Consider the following 23,240-nt stretch of genomic DNA (forward strand, 5'->3'; position numbering starts at 1 on the left):
AGAGAGAGAAAATAGGCGGTGCGCGTTCGCGTTTACGTGGGCGCGCCGATCATTACCAGCGCGCGCGCGCTCACACACACACCGTTCTCACTACCTGCGCTCACCAGAAAGGAGCAACGTAAGGGCGCACCTGTCTAAGGAATTCGACTATAATTTTTGTTTCTCGTCAGTTTTGACGAATTTATGGACTAAAGCACATCCGTGTTAATATTCTATTGAGATATCTTTAATGAATTTTTCTGACGTGTAGATATTTCTTTCCAATACACCAGAGCAGACCAATTTAGGACCACCAGTCAACCTCACATGGGAATACATTGGAGATCTACGTTTTGCTTCAATTTGTGGAGACACCATTATAACTGCTAAACCCGTCCAATTCAGGGGGTCGACGACCTGAACCGGACTTACCCACACGCAACAGTTTAGAACTGCCAATTAACCCACCCTGTAAAGGGGCATAGCCAGCCCCCTGCCCGTGCGGTGTGCCTTTTCCCAAAACACTGGACTGACTTTATTTATTTAATTAGCTTTATTTGATCTATTTTCAATATACGTTATGTAGTTCCCCACTATAAGGGTTTCTAGTGAAAGGGTATCATTGTTGCAACAATGATATTATTCAGAGCATGGCTTTGTCTGTCATCCTAATTCTGAAAACAGTGTCAAATTAGTGATAATTGTAATGCAAAAAGCAGCCAATGTTCTAAATGCATCTTGTAAAATAACTGTAAAGCAGAACACAATATTTGATACTGAACCTCAATGCGAGTTACCATGCTACATCACGCAGCGTTTAATTCAATTTCAATAAAAGTAATTTTTCATTTGACTTTTGCATGTTTCATTTAAGAAAATACCTTATTTTTATGGCTGCGTATATTTCAAAGTTGGACTTTTCCAGACGATACATTTTAAAATAACTCATTGAATTGAAAATGTCTCTTTTAAGAGGGTTTTAATCGCTAATCAATCAATCAATCAATCAATCAACCAGCTTATGAACTGTTGCAGTTTTTCAAAATGTAATGACTCAATTGCTCTTTTTCATGTGATTACCTTTTATTGACCATGTTGTCACAAATTGCGTTACCTGCCTAATTCAATACACCCGATTCTTGCATTTCAATTTTCTTTCCAAATCGCGAGGGACACACAGCCTGCATTTTATCAGCTGACAAAATTTACAACAATAATAAGTTCATTTTAAGTAACAAAATATTATCAGATGTTAGAGAATAGCTTTCTTCCACTCTTTGCAGCCCAGTGGAGCTGGGCAAGATGGATCCAGTTGTAAACCCTACCTTGAGTTCTTGATTTTCGGAATTGCTGTTCTGGGACAATCGCTTCCTTTGTTTTCATCGTTTCTTTCGCCCCATTTTGAAAAATTACCGGTTGCTCCAAAGGCACCTTCATGGATACAGCAGCTCATTCACGGCGGCTAAGCATGTTCGGCATATATGCATAACGGTTTTAATTTGAGCATTTTTTTTAATAACACGTAAATGCTGTTTTACGAACACTGTGGGCCAATTATGTTTTATTTCTTGAATGAAGATGAAAACCAACGCGAACACGGACAAATTATCTTAACTCCCCATAGACGATGAGCCCAAGATTCGTGAAGCGTAACCTCGGCGCTATCATCCTGAAATATGGTATGTAAATGTGCTTGAACAGCCCCTCACTGCAAGGTAAATGCGCCATGTTTGGAATATTTTTTTCATAATGAATCACTTTTATTTGTAATTGGAGTTGCAAGGGGTTCGGAGTGCAGCAGAGCAGAGCAGGGCACGTATACTTAGAAAGCACTGAAACGTAGCCGACCCTTGGTTTGTGCGCTGAAATGGGATTTGGACGAGGTCACCGGCAAACGGCGTGGTGGGCATAACAACCTGACGCGTCACGCTGTAGTTAGGGCACGTGACCTGTCCTACCTGTGCGCCTCCTCCATTCGTAAGCATCAGGGCGCAACCGGCGGCGACGTCGTCACCATGGCAACTTCAAAATGAGCCACAGCTGTCGCGCTGTCTATACTTCCGAGATCAGAGGTGCATTTTGATTGGCTGTGACGGAGAACATCTGGACAAGCTGACCCGCAACCATCAACAATCCGGGAAAATCACTGCAGTATGTCGCACCTACACTCTGAGAAACATTTCACTGTTAAGGAAAGACGATAATCAACCAGTCTTGATTATTTGGAATTGCAGTCCCCAAAAATAGCATTCCGATGCGTGAAGCTAGCCGCTTAAGGCTAATTTTATAAAATGGTATTTGATCTTTTGGAGGATGCGTGAAAGAAAACGTAGCAGGCTTGGGGCAAACTTTTTTTCCCTGCACGTGTAATGCCTGCGCCTGTAACATTTAATTTTGCAACTGATTCGAGTTAACGTTTCTCTGACAGTTTTATCTGAGAAAAGATGAATCCAGAGATTTCAACGTCAGGTCACACTCTGAACCAAATTTCTGGTTCTTTAACGATCCTACGTGGTTTGTTACCGGCTTGGGGGCTGTTTTGTAGAACCATTGCTTGACAAAGCGCCATTTCATGCTGGGGAGGGTTCTCTGCATATAAAGTTGTTTTTGTGTGCTTTGAAAAATTTCCTAATATGCAGAAAAACACCAAAACAAAATCATTAATGTATGGTAGGCTACCTTTGCTGGACAATAACAGAATAAGAAGATCTGGATTTAGCCTACTGTACATAAAACCATGAGTCACTGATCTTTCACAAATCCTGCATGTTACCATCATGGTTATTTACTCTGTGGAGTCTGTTATGGAGCTATATACACAGAGATTCTTTCTGGAACCGTCATGCAGATGGGTTTTTTGGGAACCAAAATGGTTCCTCTATGGCACCACTCTGAAGTACCATTCTGACACCTTGAGTTTAAAGAGTGCATGTGACAGTGGTGATGGAAACATCAAATGCTCATGCGAATCTGCAACAAATTACCAGGGCATATACTTAAAGCAGAAACCTTAATAACTTGGATGACATTTGGGACAACAAACCTTGTAAAGTGCAATGGAGATAAAGGCGCTGTAAACTAAGCCAAAATTAGTCCGACAGACCGTAGTCACCTTTTGTTTATCAGCCTTTTCAAATTCCGATAACCAAATCCTTAAGTACAGTAAATCTCTTGTGTTTTTGTGATGATCAGTTACATTTGTTTTTCCCTAGAACTTTCAGTCAAATGTGACAGATGTGAAGATTGTAAGTCAGAGATTAATTGAAGACTTGGGGGGGCTTCTACAATAGACCATGTGCTTCATACAATTCCAAACATGAGAAATTGAATGATATGACCACAAGGGGTGCCACTGAGCCCCAAATTCAAGACACAGTAACACCCAACATGTTATTGGAATCAAATAAAAGACATCTATTTCTCCAATACACCGCTTCACAATTACTATTGCAGAAATCAGCCACAATTTTACAATAAATACACAATTCATCCTCCTCTCGTCTTCAGTTCAGTGTTGCCTACTGCCTCCCGACTCTGACTCCCCACTGTGAGGCGGCGGGCTCCTTTCAAGCCAGACCCAGCAATGCTTCTGGTGTCACCCCATGAACTTCTTGGTCAGGGGTCCTCAATCACGGTCCTGGAGGGCCGCAGTGGCTGCAGGTTTTTGCTCCAACTCATTTGCTTAATAAAAAGCACTTATTGCTCAAGTAACACTTCTGCTTCACTTTAGTTGTTCGCTTGTTAAGATTTTGAACCCTTATTGCTTATTTTAGTCTTAAACAGCTGTATGCTTGGTTTTTCATTGCTCCTATTTAGCAATAACATTCAAATGACAAAAGAGACCAGCATTTCTCCATTTACACCCGTGTGTATTTATCACGCACTATTGGGTTTAATTAAATACTTGGAAGGAAAGTGAAGAGAAAAAAGTGAAGGACTGAGAATTACTTCTCCATTTTGGAGGATATCCTTAGAAATGGGAAGAAAATCCAGGATATGAGAATGGCCAGACATGGCAGAGATTAAGCACTGACAAGCCAAGAAATTAAACTATTGCCAAAAAGTGCTTTCTAATTAAGCACCCGGGTTAGAACAAAAATCTGCAGCCACTGTGGCCCTCCAGGACTGTGATTGAGGACCCTTGTTCTAGGTAATACAGAAAGTACAGAGATCTTCCACCAACAATATCCCCTAATGGTATGTAGGGACCTCAAATGGGCTGCATTTCCAGACTCCATCTCCCAAGCACCCCTGAGAGTGTCCTGACTGGGTTGCTTTATGAGGACCACTGCCAGCTGGTGTATGGAGGGTGGAACAGCTCCTGACTCCTGCTGGTCCATCTCTTATATCATACCGGACTGGCTCAAAGTTATTCCTCCGTCTCACCGGCCAGTTGCTTGTTAACTCCAGACTGGCCTCCATCCTGGGTAATAAGTCATCCTCCGTCTCAGCCGGGATGCTCGTTCTCCTTCTACAATGTTCCAATGCATGTGCACATTTTTATTTCAGGTATACAGTCACTGACCAGAAAGCCGGAAGACATAGCTGTTGGTGGCAGAGTTAAAGATGTTAAGATTTGCATTGAGTGTGACCAGGATGGATAGGATTAGAAATGAGGACATTAGAGGGTCAGCTCAGGTTGGACGGTTGGGAAACAAAGTCAGAGAGGCGAGATTGCGTTGGTTTGGACATGTGCAGAGGAGAGATGCTGGGTATATTGGGAAAAGGCTAAGGATAGAGCTGTCGTGCAAAAGGAACAGAGGAAGACCTAAGAGAAGGTGTATGGATGGGGTGAGAGAGGACATGCAGGTGGTGGGTGTAACAGAGCAAGATGGAGAGGACAGGAAGATCTGGAAAAAAAGAGATGATCTGATGTGGCTACTCCTAACGGGAACAGCTAAAAGAAGAAGAGGAAGAAGAAGTCAATGTTTCCAGGGCTGGCACCACTATTAAGGTGAATTAGGCATTCACCTAGGGCACAGATCATAAGGTGGGGGCGGACCAGCCGTGCGGGTTGGCTACCGAACAGTCAGTTGGGGCACTAACAAGCTCTAAAATAACCTAGCAAAGGCCTAAAATAACCTAGCAAAACTGCACTCTACCATTTTTAGATATCAGGCTTTCGATGAGCTTTCCAGGACTTCAGGCCTCCTCTATTACAACTAACTGACCCACACAGCTCCTTCCATCCCTGGACTACTAAAATCTCTCAAAGTCTTTCACAGTTCCTTAGACTCCGCCACCACTACGTTGACTTCTGTGATGAAGAGCTGGAGTTTCTTCATTGTTGGAGTATACCCTTCTGATGAGGTAGGCAGGCCCATTGATCAATCCAGAACATCCATTCGGAGAGGAACCCCCAGTAATGAAACCCACATCCTGCTGCTACTCTCTTATTCCACTCTAACACTCCATCTCTATCCCACAAGTCATCTCTAAGTTTTCAGACTGATCCTTCCCAGGAGCCTCGATCTCTTTTAGTCGGCCACCTCACCTACACTAACTTCTCAGCTGCAGCTCTCTTCACAGAGGAAAGCCACATTCCCTACCGGGCACTTTGAGCTGCAACAGGAGCCGTTGTGTCACTTGGAAAATGTGTCACCAACAATTCCCTTGTATCTGGTCTCTATGGTAAGTTCAACATTAAACAACGAGCCTCATGCAAGTGTAAAAATCTTATTTACGAGCTGCTTTGTAGGAAGCTTCCAGCCATCTACACATGTGAAACAGGGAGAAGACTAGCAGACCGTTTCATGGAGGACGTCTGAGCTGCCCCGCCCTGCCGACAGCCCTTATAAATTGGAAACCAGACATTTCAAATCAGTTGGACTTGCATCTGAAAATGCGTTAGCCATATCTTTATTACTATTTTTTTTTTTGCTACACATCATACACCTTATTATGTGTTCAGCCTCCTCTCATGCAGTATGCCTATTATTAGAGGAAAATGATAAAAGTAGCTGAATGCAATAAAACAGGCCATGATGGTACAGTTAGTGATTTTTGATCTTCAAAAATCTTTAGATACAACCAAAAGCATTCAGGAAGCAAAATCTTCATTGTCCAGTATAGTGTATACTATGAATGGCACAATATAAAATAAATATGGTGTGTGGGACGTCATGCAGGGACTGGCATCCCAGCCTGAGCCGAAACAAGATCCTTACCCAGCCAGGAGGCCAGTATGACCGAAGCAACAGGGGATGAAAATTTATTCAGGTTATTGTCTTCCCCAATACACTAGGTCGCAGCATCCCAGGTTTACAGTACCTCTACGAAGAGACCCACAGGGCTTGATGGAAACTATAGTTTTCTTTGGATCAGCCCTGTTGGGTTCTGTAGGTGCCTCCAGGGGGTGTTGAAGGGGTTAATGAGCCCTACTTTATATTAAAGGAGCAGCCAGCGTCAGTACAGGGAGCCAGAGTTGGGTGGAGGTGGATGAAGCTTGCCTGGAGGAGCGGAGGAATGAGCATGTGAAAGGCGCTATATAAATAAAATGTATTATTATCATAACTAGTAAGGAAGAGATGTAAGGAATGGGGCGAGTTTTATTTGTGTTCTTAGAAACCTTTGTGTATAAGGTATTCACGGGATTAAACTTTAAAACAACAGTGGAACTTGTGTCCGTGCCGTTGTGTCGGGAGTTTGGGGGGCTGCAGTGCCCCCTGCTGGCTACCAACAATTGATCAATATACAGGTAAACTGAGGCAATAGAGCAAGAGATGCCCATTTTGTCTGTGTATTTCTGCAATTTGACACAATGAATGGATTTTGAGCTGGATATTGATCAACACACCAAGGTTGCATGCTATATAAATTTAATTTATTATTTTACATATATGTAAGATATTTGAGGGATATATTTAAATATATATATATATATATATATATATATATATATATATATATATATATATATATATAGTAAGATATGGCCGGCCATGTACCCAGGCCAATACCTCCAGGCCGCCAGATGGAGCCCTCCTTGCAGCGTAGAGGTGCCCCAAATGCCAGCAGGGAATTATGGACAGTGGTGTTTAATGCACAGCCCTGCTGGATACCATGGGGGCCGCCAGGAGTCGCTGCAGGGAGGCCCAGGGACTATTTTCCCTACACTCCGGAAGTACGTCCCACTCACATGGACAGAAGAAATGATGTGCTTCTGGGATGAAGAAAAGAGAAGTTTTTACCTGACCCGGAAGTGATAGAAAGTCACATGGACTGAGGGACAAACACTTCCGGGTCAAGGAGTATAAAGGACTCTGGGAGATCCCAGACAGAAGAGCTGAGCACATTATTGTTATAATAAATATAATTATTGGACTTTTACCTGGTGTCTGACGTGGTGTCTGAGGGTGCAAGGGTGCGAGCATACCCTTAATCTGTCACAATATATATATATAGATATATAGATCGGCCCTCCGGTTGTAATATGACCAAGCTGTGTGCTGAGCTTACTCTTGAGCATGCAACGTACAGTTGGCCATGTGAACAGTAATCTTGTCTCAAATCTCACAGCTTGGATTGCTGCTGTCATAATCAGTTTGAGTTTCATGGTTTGTTTCAATTACGACAGTATTTGCAGGACTTGTGTTGAAGTGACATTCGGCATCTGTCAAGCGTTGTATGCATACAACCGGTTTCATCGATAACTTCACATCCAGCTTTTGAGAGTTTAAACATTCATAAACATCAAAGTGTCCACTACTGAAATCGTCACCTGTCAATCTAAGATGTTTAAGAGGCATTGGCGGTTGTCAAAAGGTGTAAAATATTTGGCCATTTCAGTACACTTGAAAGCAACAACCGAACAATTCAGCGGCAGCCATCAACTCACATGCAGAACCATAGGTGAAGGGCTTAAGCATTTCACTCTTCTAGTGCTCCTGTGTAGTATAATTATCTCCTGTACCGTCATCAGTCCACACCTTCAGGCCCGCACCTAGGAAATTCTGGGCCCCAGGCAGCTGACAGAGTTCAGGCCCCTTTCGTATTTCAAATATGTGCGTATATTTTAAAACGCCAATTAAAGGGCGGGCCCCTATCTAGCTCGGGCCCCTGACAAGTGTCATGCGTGTCCCCCCTCAGGTGCTGGCCTGACACCTTGGACCTGTCCCAGTCGTTCAATACATAAGACACAATATTCCTCCGGATATTAAGAGTGAGCCTGATATGGCCGTGCAATATGTAACACAGAGAATGGAAAAGGCAGGTGCCATCTCCGGGCATGGAAACCACTCGGTAAGTGACAGTTCTTTGATCGATGGTGATCACCTCGATAGACATGTTAATGGGGGTACGGTTGGAACGATAAAGGAAATGGGTAACTGAACAATGTAAAGTAAGTCTAAAATACCTACACAATAACTATAACCGTAATAAACGAACAATAAAACAGCGGACAAGCCGTGGATTAAATAAAAAGGTTGTAGTTATCAGAAGGGACATGTGAATCCCATGGCGAAGCAAGGAAGGGAATGTAGAGACTGGAGCGACGGACGGCCTTATTTAGGCATGCAGCCAACAACGTGGGAGGCGTTGGGATGGGGGACCCCATGCCGCCTCACATGGCCACCGAGCTGCAGGCTATGGACGTATACAGTATATGTACGTAAGTAGGATTCAGTTAGCGTTGGGAACCTGCGTACCAAATTTCTTGAAGATGGGCCCATAAGTAACAAAGACCATTGGAAAGTTCAATATGGCGGCCAAAAGTGGCGCCATACCACCGAAATAAGTACGTACACTGGTTTCGGTTAGTGCAGGGAAGCTGCCTACCAAATTTCGTGAAGATGGGGCCATAGATAAGAAAGTTCAACATGGTGGACGTTGTCGACCGTTATGACCGTTGCGTGTAGAATTTCAAAATGAAACCTGCTTAACTTTTGTAACTAAGCTGTAAGGAATGAGCCTGCCAAATTTCAGCCTTCTACCTACACAGGAAGTTGGAGAATTTGAGACGTTGGAAAGTTCAATATGGCGGCTGACAGTGGCGTCATACCACCGAAATAAGTAGATAGATAGATAGATACTTTATTAATCCCAAGGGGAAAGTACGTACATCGGTTAGCACAGAGAATCTGCCTACCAAATTTCATGAAGATGGGATCAGCCTTCTACATACACGGGAAGTTGGAGAATTAGTGATGTTGGAAAGTTCAATATGGCGGCCGACAGTGGCGTCATACTACCGAAATAAGTACGTACATCAGTTTCGGTTAGCGCAGGGAAGCCACCCACCAAATTTCGTGAAGATGGGGCCTTAAAGAAGAAAGTTCAACATTGCGGAATTTGTCAACCTTTATGACCGTTATGTGTAGAATTTCGAAATGAAACCTGCTTAACGTTTGTAAGTAAGCTGTAAGGAATGAGCCTGCCAAATTTCAGTCTTCTACCTACAAGTGAAGTTGGAGAATTAGTGATGAGTGAGTCAGTCAGTCAGTGAGGGCTTTGCCTTTTATTAGTATAGATATATATATACACGGGCGGCACGGTGGCGCAGTGGTAGCGCTGCTGCCTCGCAGTTAGGAGACCCGGGTTCGCTTCCGGGTCCTCCCTGCGTGGAGTTTGCATGTTCTCCCGTGTCTGCGTGGGTTTCCTCCGGGCGCTCCGGTTTCCTCCCACTATCCAAAGACATGCAGGTTAGGTGGATTGGCGATTCCAAATTGGCCCTAGTGTGTGCTTGGTGTGTGGGTGTGTTTGTGTTTATCCTGCGGTGGGTTGGCACCCTGCCCAGGTTTGGTTCCTGCCTAGTGCCCTGTGTTGGCTGGGATTGGCTCCAGCAGACCCCCGTGACCCTGTATTCGGATTCAGCGGGTTAGAAAATGGATGGATATATATACACATACATATATAAATATAGGCAGCATGGTGGTGCGGTGGTAGCGCTGCTGCCTCACAGTTAGGAGACTTCCTGGGTCCTCCTTGCGTGGAGTTTCAATGTTCTCCCCGTGTCTGCATGGGTTTTTTCCCACAGTCCAAAGACATGCAAGTTAGGTGCACTGGCGATTCTAAATTGTCCCTAGTGTGTGCTTGGTGTGTGTGTGCGCCCTGCGGTTAGCTGGCGCTCTGCCCAGAGTTTGTTTCCTGCCTTGTGCCCTGTAATGGCTGGGATTGGCTCCAACAGACCCCCATGACCCTGTAGTTAGAATATAGCGGGTTGGATAATGGATGGATGGATGATATATATATATACAGTATATATATATCCTTTTTTAGTAGCTGAACATTATAAGTTTCTATGTTTTGTAGTTTATGGCATGTGTGTATGTTTTTGCTTTTTATTACAGAAGCAAGTTAACTAACAAAGGAATCACAAAACAACTTCTAACGCTAAAATAACAATATCGCTTTAAATATCCATCCATCTTCCAAACCTGCTTTAGCCTGAGTAGTGGGGATCATGGGGATACTGGCACCTCACTCAGCAAGCACCGGGTACAATGCAGTAATAATCCCCATCCAGGTTGCCAATTCATCACAGGGCAGTCACGCACACGGGTCAATTTAGCATCATCAATCCACCTCATCTGCATATCTTTGACTGTGGGAGGAAAACCAAAGCAAACCTACACAAACACACAGGGAGAACATGCAAACTCCACATAGGGGGGACCCAGGAGGTGAACTCTGGTCTCCTGACTACGAGTTAGCAGCATTACCTTTGTGCCTCCATGCCAACCCCCGTGATGCTTTTTTCTCTTAATTAATGTGTATCAGGCTCATATACCTGTATGTAGCGTCATCTCTTTAGGTTTACAGTTGCAAGTCATGCAGTGTGAGCGAGGACTCTGTCAAAAAGTAGAAGGCAATGGTCAACTCTTTTCCTTTTATTCTTGATTGATTGCAATAAATGCCAAAGCAAATCATTGTAATGACTGGCTATATAGGCCTACATACAGCCTCTGTATACAGTTAAGGAACACACCCCCATGTTCCTGTGACTGCATATTGACCTGATTGTTAAAATATGTGATATTTATTAATGTGTTTATTCATCTAAATACCGTACCCATAAATAATATATATAAAAAATAACCAAAAACTGAAATAACAGGTAATAAATGCTGTCTTAGATCATGAGTTCAATTTTCGTGTAGCCTATCATCTTCCATCCATTTAGAGTTGCGGGGCTTGGGGACTAGTACACACTGGATCAAAATGATCTAGCAAAGCACCTAATGAGCTTTGAAAAGCTCTTCTTTTTAATTATCTACCTAAATGAGTAATCCTTTCATTCAGTTTTCACTTACTCTAATTTATGTTATTCACTGATGGATCAAAATCAGTGCTCCAGGGTTCTGCCGACTAATCCCGACTCGGTTATTGCCCTTCTCCTAGTTCTGAATAATTTCAAATAAACACGTACAGAATAATTGGATTATTATTTCTTTGATATGATGTCTTATTTATTAATTCGGATATGTCGGTGCCAACTCGACTTCGAACGCCTTTTTCATTCTATACCCGATCGGAAGCGCAATGATTTCATAGAGGCTGATTGGTCAGTAGCGTGAAGGGCGGGACGTTAGTCTTGACGTACGTACGTGCGACGTGTGCATATAAAAGCGTCGTACGCCATGACGCCGTTCTCTTTCAGGTCGGAGGGGAGACAAAATGGTGAGTGAGAATTGAGTGTGGAGCCGGTGTGTTTGGTATAACGTTGAAATATCACAGCCATCCTTCCTCTGCTTCACGTACAGCTAAGTTTGCACATATCTAGAGATATGTGTTAACTTGACTTTTGTATATTGAGCCTTCTCAGCAAGAATAAATGTAAGATTTTAGCCCTTTTCTTGAAGTGAGTGGTGGAAGGCCGTCACAGGTTCACGGCAGTCGATAAGTGGCGTACAGAGCAATGTTGACGCCACTGAATCCAACAGTTCTGTAGAAAGAAAGAAATTTAAATGTCAAGATTCAGAAATTATTTCAAATATCTATTTGATAAGGAATTTTGAGGGTCAACGATATTAGATGTCATTTTGTTTTAAAAAAAAAAGTTTAAAATGTCTTTGTTGGACACCTGCTGACGTGTTTCTTGGCGTATTTAAATATTAGTAATGAGTTCATAACTTTAAATAATTATAGAAGTGGTCAATATATACCCGACGACGTCTTTACAACTGACCATGGTTCTGTGTAGGTCCCCGCTTTAAATACGCATATTAAATGTAAGTCTGTAATTGAAGCGGCGAATGTTTGCTATAAACATAATTGGATAATGAAAGTGAATATTCTTTTGCCATACTGTAAATGGTTTGTAAAGTTGCGCGCAGTGTATGCTGGGAAATGCTGATGGACACTAATAAGCACCTCTGGCGCACATGTTGGGGGGTGCACAGAATGGCATCAGTTGCGACCTCGTGTACAGATTGGAAACTAACCTTGCAGTGGGCACCTTTGGACCGTGGCATGGATAGGTTCACTTGCACGCATCCGTTTTCTCTTTTTAGAAAATTTTCACACCTTATAAAATTGCAGTATTGAGTGTTTAAGACTTGCTACTTATATTTACGGCTGTGAATTGCTTCTACATTTATTAGGTGAATGACGTGTAAATGTGAAGCATATTTGGTGAGGCGTAAAATATCCAATATAATAACTTGCTATTCTATAACATGTTGTGCTTTTTTTGTGTGTGGTTTTAGCTACTTGACTGCAAATTTTTGCTCCTCGCCTTTATTGATAAAAGTATTTATTGATGCATTTTGGGTTTCTCACCATGAGTGTAGTTTTGTTAATTTTCACATGGTGAGTTTTAATGTCTCAATGCATATTGTACCTAATTTGTCAGCCTTCTTCATCTCTTGAAGTAACAAAAAATCTGTTTAGTTAAAACAAGCATAGTATGATTTTGGTTGTTTTGCTTTGAGTAAGTTTTTACATGCGCTTTTATAACTCTGTTATCCACAGAAACTGTCTTAACCGAGGTGCTTGCCTTGTTAAACACACTCAATTGTTAGTAGCCATTTCGCACTTTTTGTGAATACCTGATATCGGAGAAGTATCAGGTAAAGAGGTTATGAAGCCTGGCAGCCTTGTCAGTTTGTGATAAAATTGTACATTAGTGTACGGCTCATGGCTACACATGATGAGATTCTCGACGGGCGGACAGAGTAGGCCGCCTTTGGTGGTCTCTGCTGATAGTCGAGTACTGACTGTAGTCTTAATGTACAATTTGGCTCATTTGAATTTTCTTGTGAGAAAATGTACAAGATACCCATGGAGATTTAAAATGGAAAACGGCCTACCCCCAATTTTTAAAGCACTGTGGCGAACGTTAGACTTGTGAATCGTTTTCTAACTTTTTCTATTCTCCAACAGTCGCACCGTAAATTTTCAGCTCCCCGACATGGCTCTTTGGGCTTCTTGCCCCGCAAGAGGAGTAGGCGTCATCGTGGAAAGGTCAAGAGCTTCCCAAAGGATGACCCCAGCAAGCCCATTCACCTGACTGCCTTTTTGGGTTACAAAGCAGGAATGACACACGTTGTGCGTGAAGTCGACAGACCTGGCTCAAGTAAGTTTGATGAAGACGAGTTGTTCCACTGCTTGAAGGTCAGAGTTGAGAAATGTTTTATGTAATGACTTGATCCTGCAAAATTAGGTCCTGGCTAGGCTGACCGCAAGTCCACAAAGGTGGAACTCGTACATGCAAGCCTTCATTTTTACATTTTTTGACAAGCCAGGTTTAATATCAGCCAATATAACCACAACACAGATTTCTGTTTGAATGAATGGCTGTACACGAATGTTTATAGTGTAATATGTACTAGCCATGTTTAAGGGTAAACACAAAGGTACAACTTACCTACATTAACATTTCCCACAAACTCCTGTTTAGGGCATAGGCAGTGTCCTCGCATTCACTTTTTGGAGGACAGACTTGCTCTCTAGCTATCGACTGTTGCAACGATGAAATGCAATATATGGCTAATGACTGTTAATACTACATGTGATGATATCATCTCGACGGGCGGACTTAATAGAACATCCTTTTAGATGTCTTTGCTGAATGTCGAGTGCTGATTGTAGTTTTCTTTCTTTGTCCTTTTGCTGTCTTAATCTATAGCAGCATTTAGTGAAGTAAAGGTGCACTGAAATGCTAACAGTTTTAACTTTATTGTTCTGAGGTATAGTTGCATTTTTGACTTTTTTTTTCTTTTTCAGAGGTGAATAAAAAGGAGGTAGTTGAAGCAGTGACAGTTGTAGAGACTCCTCCCATGGTAATTGTGGGACTAACAGGATATGTGGAAACCCCTCGTGGTCTACGCAGTTTCAAGACCATCTTTGCTGAGCACATTAGTGATGAGTGCAAGCGTCGCTTTTACAAGAACTGGTGAGTTCAAACTCTTGCTAGCTGGCTAGAGATGATTAGAATAGAAAAATCCAGAAGGCCTCAGTAGATGGAGTGATGCATATCGTTGGTGTTGTAGATTGTGTATGTGTATTATGTAAATGTATATGCATGTGTATATATAATATATACTTTTGTAATTAGTAATTTATTTTTTGTTGTTTGCTAATCAGTGCTTCGATCATGAAAGCCAATAATTGTTTAGGTTTGTACTTGTAAATGTACTGAGGCCTTGGCAGAGTGAATGGAGCCTCTTCACCTTAATGTTTTTTAATTTGTCATTCATTACCTGTTACTAATTGTTGGGTGCCCTCTTTGTGGCAGCTCCGCTCGGGAGCAGCTTACTCCATGCTGCTCTCAGATGAGCTCCAGGCTCCGCTAGCCGGTGGAAAGGGCTCCTTAGAAGCCGTGCTATGAGCCAGTTCACCTAAAGGATTCGGCCTTTTTTGCTCTCCATGAACCCTTCCTCTTGCCCTGCTTTACTGGCAGTGTGTAACGAAGGCTCATGCTGGTCGGTCCTTCCCTTCCCTCTTTCTTTTTGTTCATTGTCTACTGGCCATCCTGAAGGTACAAGTCCAAGAAGAAGGCTTTCACCAAGTATTGCAAAAAGTGGCAGGATGAGGAGGGCAAGAAGCAGCTGGAGAAGGACTTTGCCTCTATTAAGAAGTATTGCCAGGTCATCAGGGTTATTGCCCACACACAGGTTAGTAACTTACATTGGCATAACTTTTTTTTTTTTTTTTTTGTTCTCCAAATAGGAAACTTTTTGTTGTAATGGTAGCTTTCAGAATATTTGACTTTTTCTTTAAAGTTCACATGACCAGTTGTTTGTGTCCAATTATTGGGGTAGCACTTGTACCATATTGGCAAGTTAACTCGTTGCTTGCTTTTGTAGATGCGTCTGTTGCCACTCCGCCAAAAGAAATCACATCTGATGGAGATTCAAGTAAATGGTGGCACCATAGCTGAAAAAGTGGACTGGGCCCGTGAGAAGCTAGAGCAGTCTGTGGCTATCTCTACTGTCTTTGGGCAAGATGAGATGATTGATGTTATTGGGGTCACCAAGGGCAAAGGATACAAAGGTGAGTATATATGATGTTTGCCTGAAGTGTGTTGCAGTAACTTTGATCATTTGTAAGGTTGCTTTCGGTAGTCGAATTTCTATCAATTGCTACTGACATGACCTTGAAAACTAGACCGTATCTCTTGAAATGGTTATTTTGCTCCCATTCAGAAGAAATCTGTAACTGCAAAATTTAAATTGAAAAACTAACGTTTTGACCTCTATATATGTATATGTAAAGGACCTGTACAGAATATATCTAGTAAGGATAGTGAATAATATTTGTAAGCTCTGGTATGTAAAAGAAATGTTTTTTTTTATTCCTCCAAGCATGTTCTAATAGAGGTCTGTTCAGGGCTCATTGAGTGAATTGGAAACCAGTTATGAACAGGATACCAGTTGGTTGCAAGGCTGACTCATTCACACTTCCAAAACTCACTTGTATCAGGCATTTTAGTCATAAATAAACAAGAGCTGCTTGTTATGGGAAAAGGACTGTGCTTCCTAACAAAACTTGCATAAAGTTAAGGAGAGGGCACAGGCTTCCTCACAAGCAGTATATAAGGGCTAGCATTTGAATGCTTAACTCTAGAATTGGGGTGCAGCGGTAAAAACTAGTGTGCTGCCCAATAATTTATTAAAATTATAGTGCCCTGTTAAGTGCCAATGATTTTGATACGACTTACTCTAAATGGCATTTGCAATGTACATAGGAGATTTCCTCACAATACTATATACCATCAGTCGTTAATGTCTGTGGTGGTAATGTTAATAGAACACGGCATGAGAGTTAACTCGTTGAACTTACGGGAAATAGGGGGTTAAACTTCCACAACCACCAAAAGTTAATCTTTCTCAAAACACCCTTTTCTGCAACAAACACATGGGGAGCTGTATACTTTACAACGGTAAGGTGAACAAACCCAGTGAAGCGCCCTAGCAGGATACTAGCCGCACCCCGAATCATTGTTTGTTTTTTTTCTGCTCCGCACAGCCTCAAAATCTGAATCTGCATGGTTCCCAATACGAAAATAAAAATTATATTGTATGAATGGTTGAACACACAAATGTCGAGGATTGAGTATATATGAACGAGAGTTGCTTTTTAAAAATTTAAAAAATATAAATGCACCATCCTTGTTTTTCTAAACGTACCACGCTATGAATTTCTCAAGATCAAAGTTCTTTCATGTAATCTTTTTGCAGATAAGCTTTACTTCCTTCATCTTGTGTAGGTGTTTACCAGCTAGCTTCCAGGTATTCAGACTTGGTATTTTAATAGAGAAAGTTTTGGTAAGATTTTTAAATTTAATAAAATAAGTAAAAATATTTCCCTTTGTAATTAAGGCAGATGATTAGGCTGTTCTAATTGATCAAGAGAGCCATGCAAGTCTCGTGGCATTTAAATAAAAGGTAACAGAGCACAAAAAATGTACATATTTATCATTTTTGTTGATGACTTTATACTTATCTACCCTAATTCTTATTTTTACTTGTTAGTGTAGAACTTTCAGATTTTGATTGTGAGCACCCTTGCCCTTGGACTAAATTAGACCACTCCACTTTGCCCATATGTAATGCATTAATTACGGCCATAGATGCTGCATAACGCGATATGATATAACCAAACAGCTGATAGTTTGCAAATTCTCCCTCAGGTGTCACTAGCCGTTGGCACACCAAGAAGCTGCCCCGCAAGACTCACAGAGGCTTGAGGAAAGTGGCTTGCATAGGAGCCTGGCATCCTGCTCGTGTGGCTTTCTCAGTGGCCCGTGCCGGTCAGAAGGGATACCATCACCGCACAGAGATCAACAAGAAGGTAAGTACCAGAGAAGAACGGTGGGAGCCTACCTGGTACCCTTTCACATGAGTTAATTTTTCTTTTGAGAGAACCAAGCAAATTTTGGTTGCAAATACTTTTCAGTATACATTTGTCTAATCTGTTTACACGCAGTTTTAATAATGGCTATTTTCATATTTCTGGAAGAGTCCATTTTTGGGGGGTTGATGGCATTTCCGTTTTTTTTATGGAGCACTTTGTTTAATTTTATGAGAGAGTATTTATATTAAAAAAAAAAAAAGTTCCTCCTACATACAGTATATGGCAATTTAGTGAGGGAATAAAGCTGGACTCAACCAAAAGAGACATTACACTCTGTGGCAAAGCATCACTTGTATTGAAATATACCTGACTAAACATCGTGCTGGCGTAGTGGAAGTAAAAGGTGTGCTCAAAAATTTAATATTTTGGCTCTTATATTTTATTAGTATATTCATATAATACAGTGTGTGTATGTATATATAATTACTATATTTGTGTCATATTTTTATATAGTATTATTTATCAAAAGTAATTCCAACACTCGATTTGAAGTGGTATTTAAGCCATTATTCCATTTATAGCCTATTGAATTTGTATCCGTAGTGTGTTTTTCTGTGTAGTATACTTGACTTTCACTTGTGCCTTTTCTAGTTATTTTTATAATTAGTAAGCTATAAAGAGACATATTACAGAGCCAGTTTTTCAGATAGGTAGTTGGAAAGTACAGCGGTTTGTGAGATTATAATAAGTATGCTTGACTGTTTTTTTTTTTTTTGTTGTTGCTCTTTAAATTATAGCAGAGTGAAAAAATACCTGAATCCTTAAATGAACTAGGCAGTTTAGTTATCACATTATGAAGTAATCATTGATGTACTAGTAGTGTAAAGCTTCCACTCTAGTTAAAGTAGCTGTACACATTTGTAGTTAGACCGAACCCTTCAAAAAAGGCTTGGTTTAATTAACATAAAACTAAGAAGGGTTTACTTTGCATAGAGTATTCTCCCTTTCCTCAAAGTCGAATGTTAGTGGATGAGTAAAAAGACCTTTGGTTGGAAGGCTAGTGGTAGGGTTTGAAAGACTGATATGGGGAGAGTGGTTTCTGTGATGATTCAATGGAATGATGCGCCAGGCAATGGCGCCTGATCAGTCTGATGAGTCATTCCATGCTGCCTTCCTTCTGAGAAACTACTGCTTCTTTCTTCTATAGTATTTTGAATTTCTCATTTGTCAGCAGTCTTTTATAGATGTACATTTCTTGATGCTCAATGTTTCATATTGAACATATTAGGTAAACTTTATTAATTCCATGGGGGGGTGGAGATTTGGCCATTTTCATCAATTTCTTGTAGGTCTGCTGGAGAACTAGGTAGTGAGGAAGAATTGTCCAACATTGTTTTATGATACGAGGAGTTGAAACCTGCCAGATATACCCTGAAAAGAGTGGAAACACTGTTAGTGTATTTAGTTTTTCTGCAAGGGGAACCCTGTGAGCTTAAACTGTTTTGTTTCAGCTTCTATATTACCAAAACATCTTGAGTTACACAAGTATTCTGAAAGCAGAGTAAATGCTGTGTGCTTTTAAAACTTCTGCAAATGCAGTTTAAAACATCTAAAAAATAACTACAATATTGAGGTAAGATGACACTTTGAAGTGGTCTAAAGGCAAATTTTCATGTTTTAGGAAATTTGTTTTTTGAGCTTCATTCCTTTTACACAAAGACGGAAGATTTAGCACAAGGTTGTCCACTTAACATCTGGGCATTAACAGTGGAAAAAGGTTAGCTTAGATTAGGGATGTGTAACGTAAATGGGTAGGTATGAAGGAATTTATTCGATGCTGTGTTTAAATCCTTTTTTTAAATGTTTGGATCTCCTGGGTCTCCCAGTTAGAAATAAGCCTTGTGTTCTGCTGTTCTGTTTCAGTGTGTATAGGTCCTGGACACTTGGCTAACTGCCGCATATTAGCCAGTAACTTGCTATTTTACCCATAGATCACACAAATCATCTTTGCTATGAAACACAGTATTTTTTTTTTTTTTGTTCCCCTCCCCACCCTTTAGATTTACAAAATTGGTGCAGGGTATCATACCAAGGATGGAAAGCTGGTGAAGAATAATGCCTCTACTGAATATGATCTTTCAAACAAAAGCATCAACCCATTGGTAAGTTTCTGAGGTGGAGGGAAAAAAAGCATTGATAGTTTTTTTTTTTTAAATTGTTGTTTCTATGATGAGGCAAAGGAATGTTGCACCTTTTAGTGGTGCCTGATAATGCATGAGGAAATATTCCATGCTGCCTTCCTTCTGAGAAACAGTTTGGCCTAAAATATTAGTTGTTGTGGATAGAATGTTAAAAGGCACAACATCCAGGATGGATGTATTATAGTTTAGCCTTCAGGCAGATGTAATGCTATATCTGAAACATAGTGTTAAGCAGAATTGTACCAAATTGTACATACTTCTGTCTTTGCATTTTGATGGTTGTGTGTAAGTCAATTGTGTGCAAGCACAAGATGAGTGTCAAGCTATCCAAAGAAAGTGATCATTACTTTGGGGGGCTTGTTGTCTTACAAAACAACAAACTCTGACTTTCCATTCTGTATATTTTTAACACTTTCTAATGAGTTTACTGCTTTACAAAGAAAGCAATGATGGGGATAGAATTCATAATGCACTCTACAAAGTTATTTAGACCTAAAGCTGCTTAATTACAGAATTCAATTTAGTTTTTGTCTGTAGACATTGCATAACCATATGGCAACTGCATTCTGCCTTTTGTTGTACACACATTACAAAAAGAACATTGTTGGTTTTACTGGGTCTCTTGTATTGCTTACCACTGCTGGTTCTGGATCAGGCCTAACATGTTAGAAAGACTCACTAACTAGCAAAATGTGTTTTTACATGTCTAACATAGTAATGTTGGAATTCTCTGGCTTTTGCATGTTCAAGATTAAAGATAAGGTTATAGAGAAGTATATTAGTGCTTGATCTAATTAACTAGTCCAAACCGAATCATTAAATTAGTAGTTTAGGTTGTCATTTTGTTTCTAAATAGCACTTGAAATAGAGGATACAAAAAAACCCAACAAACTAACCACCATGAGAACTGAAATGAATTTGTATTCCATTGCAGCTGTTTAAAGTTGCTTGTAACTTTCTGTTACTCGGAATTACCACTGCTTATGATAACCTTAAAAATAATAATCATTTTGTTGTAAAGAACACATTCTGCATGCTTGACTAGTTTATATTCTAGTATGTTTGGCAATTTGTTATCCAGCTCTTAACATTAATTTATTTTTGTCTTAGGGTGGCTTTGTGCACTATGGTGAGGTGAAGAATGACTTTGTCATGCTGAAGGGCTGTGTTGTTGGTACCAAGAAAAGGGTGCTGACTCTGCGCAAGGTAATCAGATACACTTCTAATTAAGGTCCTGTTTAGGTAGGTTTAGCCACTGGAATATCAATAACCTGTTCAATACTCATTATGAATTATTAAATTTTGACAAGACTGTTTCTCATTTACAGCCATTTTAAAAGGTACAATAAGTGTCAGCCACGAATCCTGTGTATTGTAAATACAAAATACCAGCCCCTAATAAGACTTTTTTTTTTCCCTTATCCAGTCCTTACTGGTGCAGACAAGTCGTCGTGCAATGGAAAAGATTGACCTGAAATTCATTGATACCACCTCCAAGTTTGGACACGGTCGCTTCCAGACTATTGAAGAAAAGAAAGCATTCATGGTGAGAATCCTTATTGTTATCATCCTCTGTAATGGTTTATTTTGGCATGCACATGAAAACATGGTACAGTTTGATAGCTCTTGAGTAGCATCTTTATTTGAACGTGAAGAAGTAGGAATAAAGATGCTTCTCAAGATTCCTCTCCCTCCCACCTTCAAATCTGTTTCTGTTTGTATAAGAAATGTAAATTTAGAAGCTCCAGTAATCCTGGTAAGCAGGCCCACATCTTCAGGAATAGCAACAGTCTATTTTGACATGTGCCTGGAGGGAGGGAAACTTCAGTTTGATTCCAGCTTAGCAGCCTTTCCTGAGGGCAAGTCCCAGGCAATTCTGGTGAGTCAGCAGCAGCATTTAAAAATAGGATGCCAAGCTGCTGCTTGCCCCAGTCACATTGGCCTTTTCTGCTCAGTAGGCAAAGGCAACAAAGGTGCATTTACCATCTGCCAAGATATTTTTGTTTAGTTTATTCCTTCATCACTGTTTTTGAAACTTCTGTTTGACTCTGCTGCGGCATCAAAGTGCATTGCTCATTTCTTAAGGTGTGTGGTCAAGTGCCTTGATATAGAGAGTCATTTGATAACTGATCAAAGCTTTTAGATGTGTTTCGGTGTGCTGCCACTCTGAGTCCTGAGACATGGAAAACACTGCAGCACCTTTATAGATTTATAGTCTTATTGTCACATGCCCAGTGAAATTCTTAACCTTACATTTTCTATAAAATGCAACACGTTTCACTCTGACGCTATGATTACTCAGTAAAACTACTTTACCTTGAAACTTCTGTCTTCCTTGTCTGCAAAATCTGTGAGTGTGCTTGTCAAAACCAAGCAGCAACAAATAACCAAATGTGGTAATGCATTTTATTACTTCTGGCCCCTTCAATATTGGCACCAGAAGCTCAACTAGTAACACCTTGAATTAATGTTTTGCTGATTAGACAATACAGGTAGTGGCAATTTACATTTCTTTTGAGTGTTTATCTCACATGGCGGATTTATGCGAGTACTAAATGTGCTACCAGTCTAAGGCGGGTTGAAATCTTAACTGGCATAGACCTCAGTGTTAACATTTGCAGGGTATTTATTATGCAGTGTACATGTCTCTGTTGTATGCCATTTGGAATGGTGTTCATAAAAGCAGTGTTAATGTTTGATGCGCCAGCTATTGGAATGACAAATGCAACGCGTTTCATTACAAAATGTTTGTCATAGCAGCAGCTTTTGGAATGATAGATATGTAGCATCTGGATGGAGATGCACCCACTCTATCTTTTTATTAAGCAGGATTTTGTTGATAAGAACACTTGCATTTTTTTTCCAGTTTGAATTACAGTACTTCTTGCTGAGGCATTATATAGGTACAGTTACACAGCCAGCCCCCACCTCTCCACTGTCACATTTAGTTGATTCATGAATCTTTATCTGTGAATTTGTGTACAGTTGTGTGTAATTTTTGGAGACTTTGTGCTCATTTGTAATGATAGATTTGATTGTTGTATGTTGAGCAGTTTTGAATCTGCACTGATAAAAGCTGAACACTTTGAAGCATCTGACCTATTTCTTTTTGTCTACAGGGACCACTCAAGAAAGACCGTATTGCCAAAGAGGAGACGGCTTAGAGCTGATGATTGGCTGGAGTGGTGCTCGATTTTTTTTCTGTCTTCTGCTACTCAGAATTTAACAATAAAAATACTCCAAAACAAATATGTTTATCTTTTACCTCAACTCATCTAACAAATTTGACATGTTCCCACTCCCTATTAAAAGCCATCTGATTCAAGTCAGAAAATGTTTTCTTCCCCCATTTTGCATATAGATATATACAGTGGGGCAAAAAAGTATTTAGTCAGCCACCAATTGTGCAAGTTCTCCCACTTAAAGATGAGAGAGGCCTGTAATTTTATCATAGGTATACCTCAACTATGAGAGACAAAATGAGAAAAAGAAAAAACAGAAAATCACATTGTCTGATTTTTAAAGAATTTATTTGCAAATTATGGTGGAAAATAAGTATTTGGTCACCTACAAACAAGCAAGATTTCTGGCTCTCACAGACCTGTAACTTCTTCTGTAAGAGGCTCCTCTGTCCTCCACTCGTTACCTGTATTAATGGCACTCGTCCTCAATATAAAAGACACCTGTCCACAACCTCAAACAGTCACACTCCAAACTCCACTATGGCCAAGACCAAAGAGCTGTCAAAGGACACCAGAAACAAAATTGTAGACCTGCACCAGGCTGGGAAGACTGAATCTGCAATAGGTAAGCAGCTTGGTG

General features: G+C 40.6%; 1 protein-coding gene and 2 non-coding genes across 3 annotated transcripts; all 3 read left to right on the forward strand.

Annotated features, from left to right (window-relative positions):
- The first annotated feature begins 11,531 nt into the window (after positions 1-11,531).
- rpl3 (ribosomal protein L3) lies at positions 11,532-22,667 on the forward strand. The gene is made up of 10 exons (XM_039765287.1): positions 11,532-11,598; positions 13,303-13,495; positions 14,146-14,314; positions 14,900-15,035; positions 15,228-15,414; positions 17,054-17,214; positions 19,278-19,379; positions 20,529-20,624; positions 20,845-20,964; positions 22,538-22,667. The coding sequence occupies exons 1-10, from the start codon at positions 11,596-11,598 to the stop codon at positions 22,580-22,582; spliced, it is 1,212 nt and encodes a 403-aa protein (XP_039621221.1). The 5' UTR covers positions 11,532-11,595; the 3' UTR covers positions 22,583-22,667.
- On the forward strand, positions 18,311-18,405 carry LOC120538430. The gene has a single exon (XR_005635472.1). It is a non-coding gene; the product is annotated as a small nucleolar RNA U83B (small nucleolar RNA).
- On the forward strand, positions 19,436-19,531 carry LOC120538432. The gene has a single exon (XR_005635473.1). It is a non-coding gene; the product is annotated as a small nucleolar RNA U83B (small nucleolar RNA).
- Positions 22,668-23,240: the final 573 nt, after the last annotated feature.

Source organism: Polypterus senegalus, chromosome 10, assembly GCF_016835505.1.
Source record: "Polypterus senegalus isolate Bchr_013 chromosome 10, ASM1683550v1, whole genome shotgun sequence".
Taxonomy (NCBI): domain Eukaryota; kingdom Metazoa; phylum Chordata; class Cladistia; order Polypteriformes; family Polypteridae; genus Polypterus; species Polypterus senegalus.

Coding starts and splice junctions, on each gene's coding strand:
- rpl3 (XM_039765287.1), top strand. Junction 13,496..14,145: donor AGTCGACAGACCTGGCTCAA/GTAAGTTTGATG, acceptor TTTCTTTTTCAG/AGGTGAATAAAAAGGAGGTA. Junction 20,965..22,537: donor AAGAAAAGAAAGCATTCATG/GTGAGAATCCTT, acceptor TTTTGTCTACAG/GGACCACTCAAGAAAGACCG.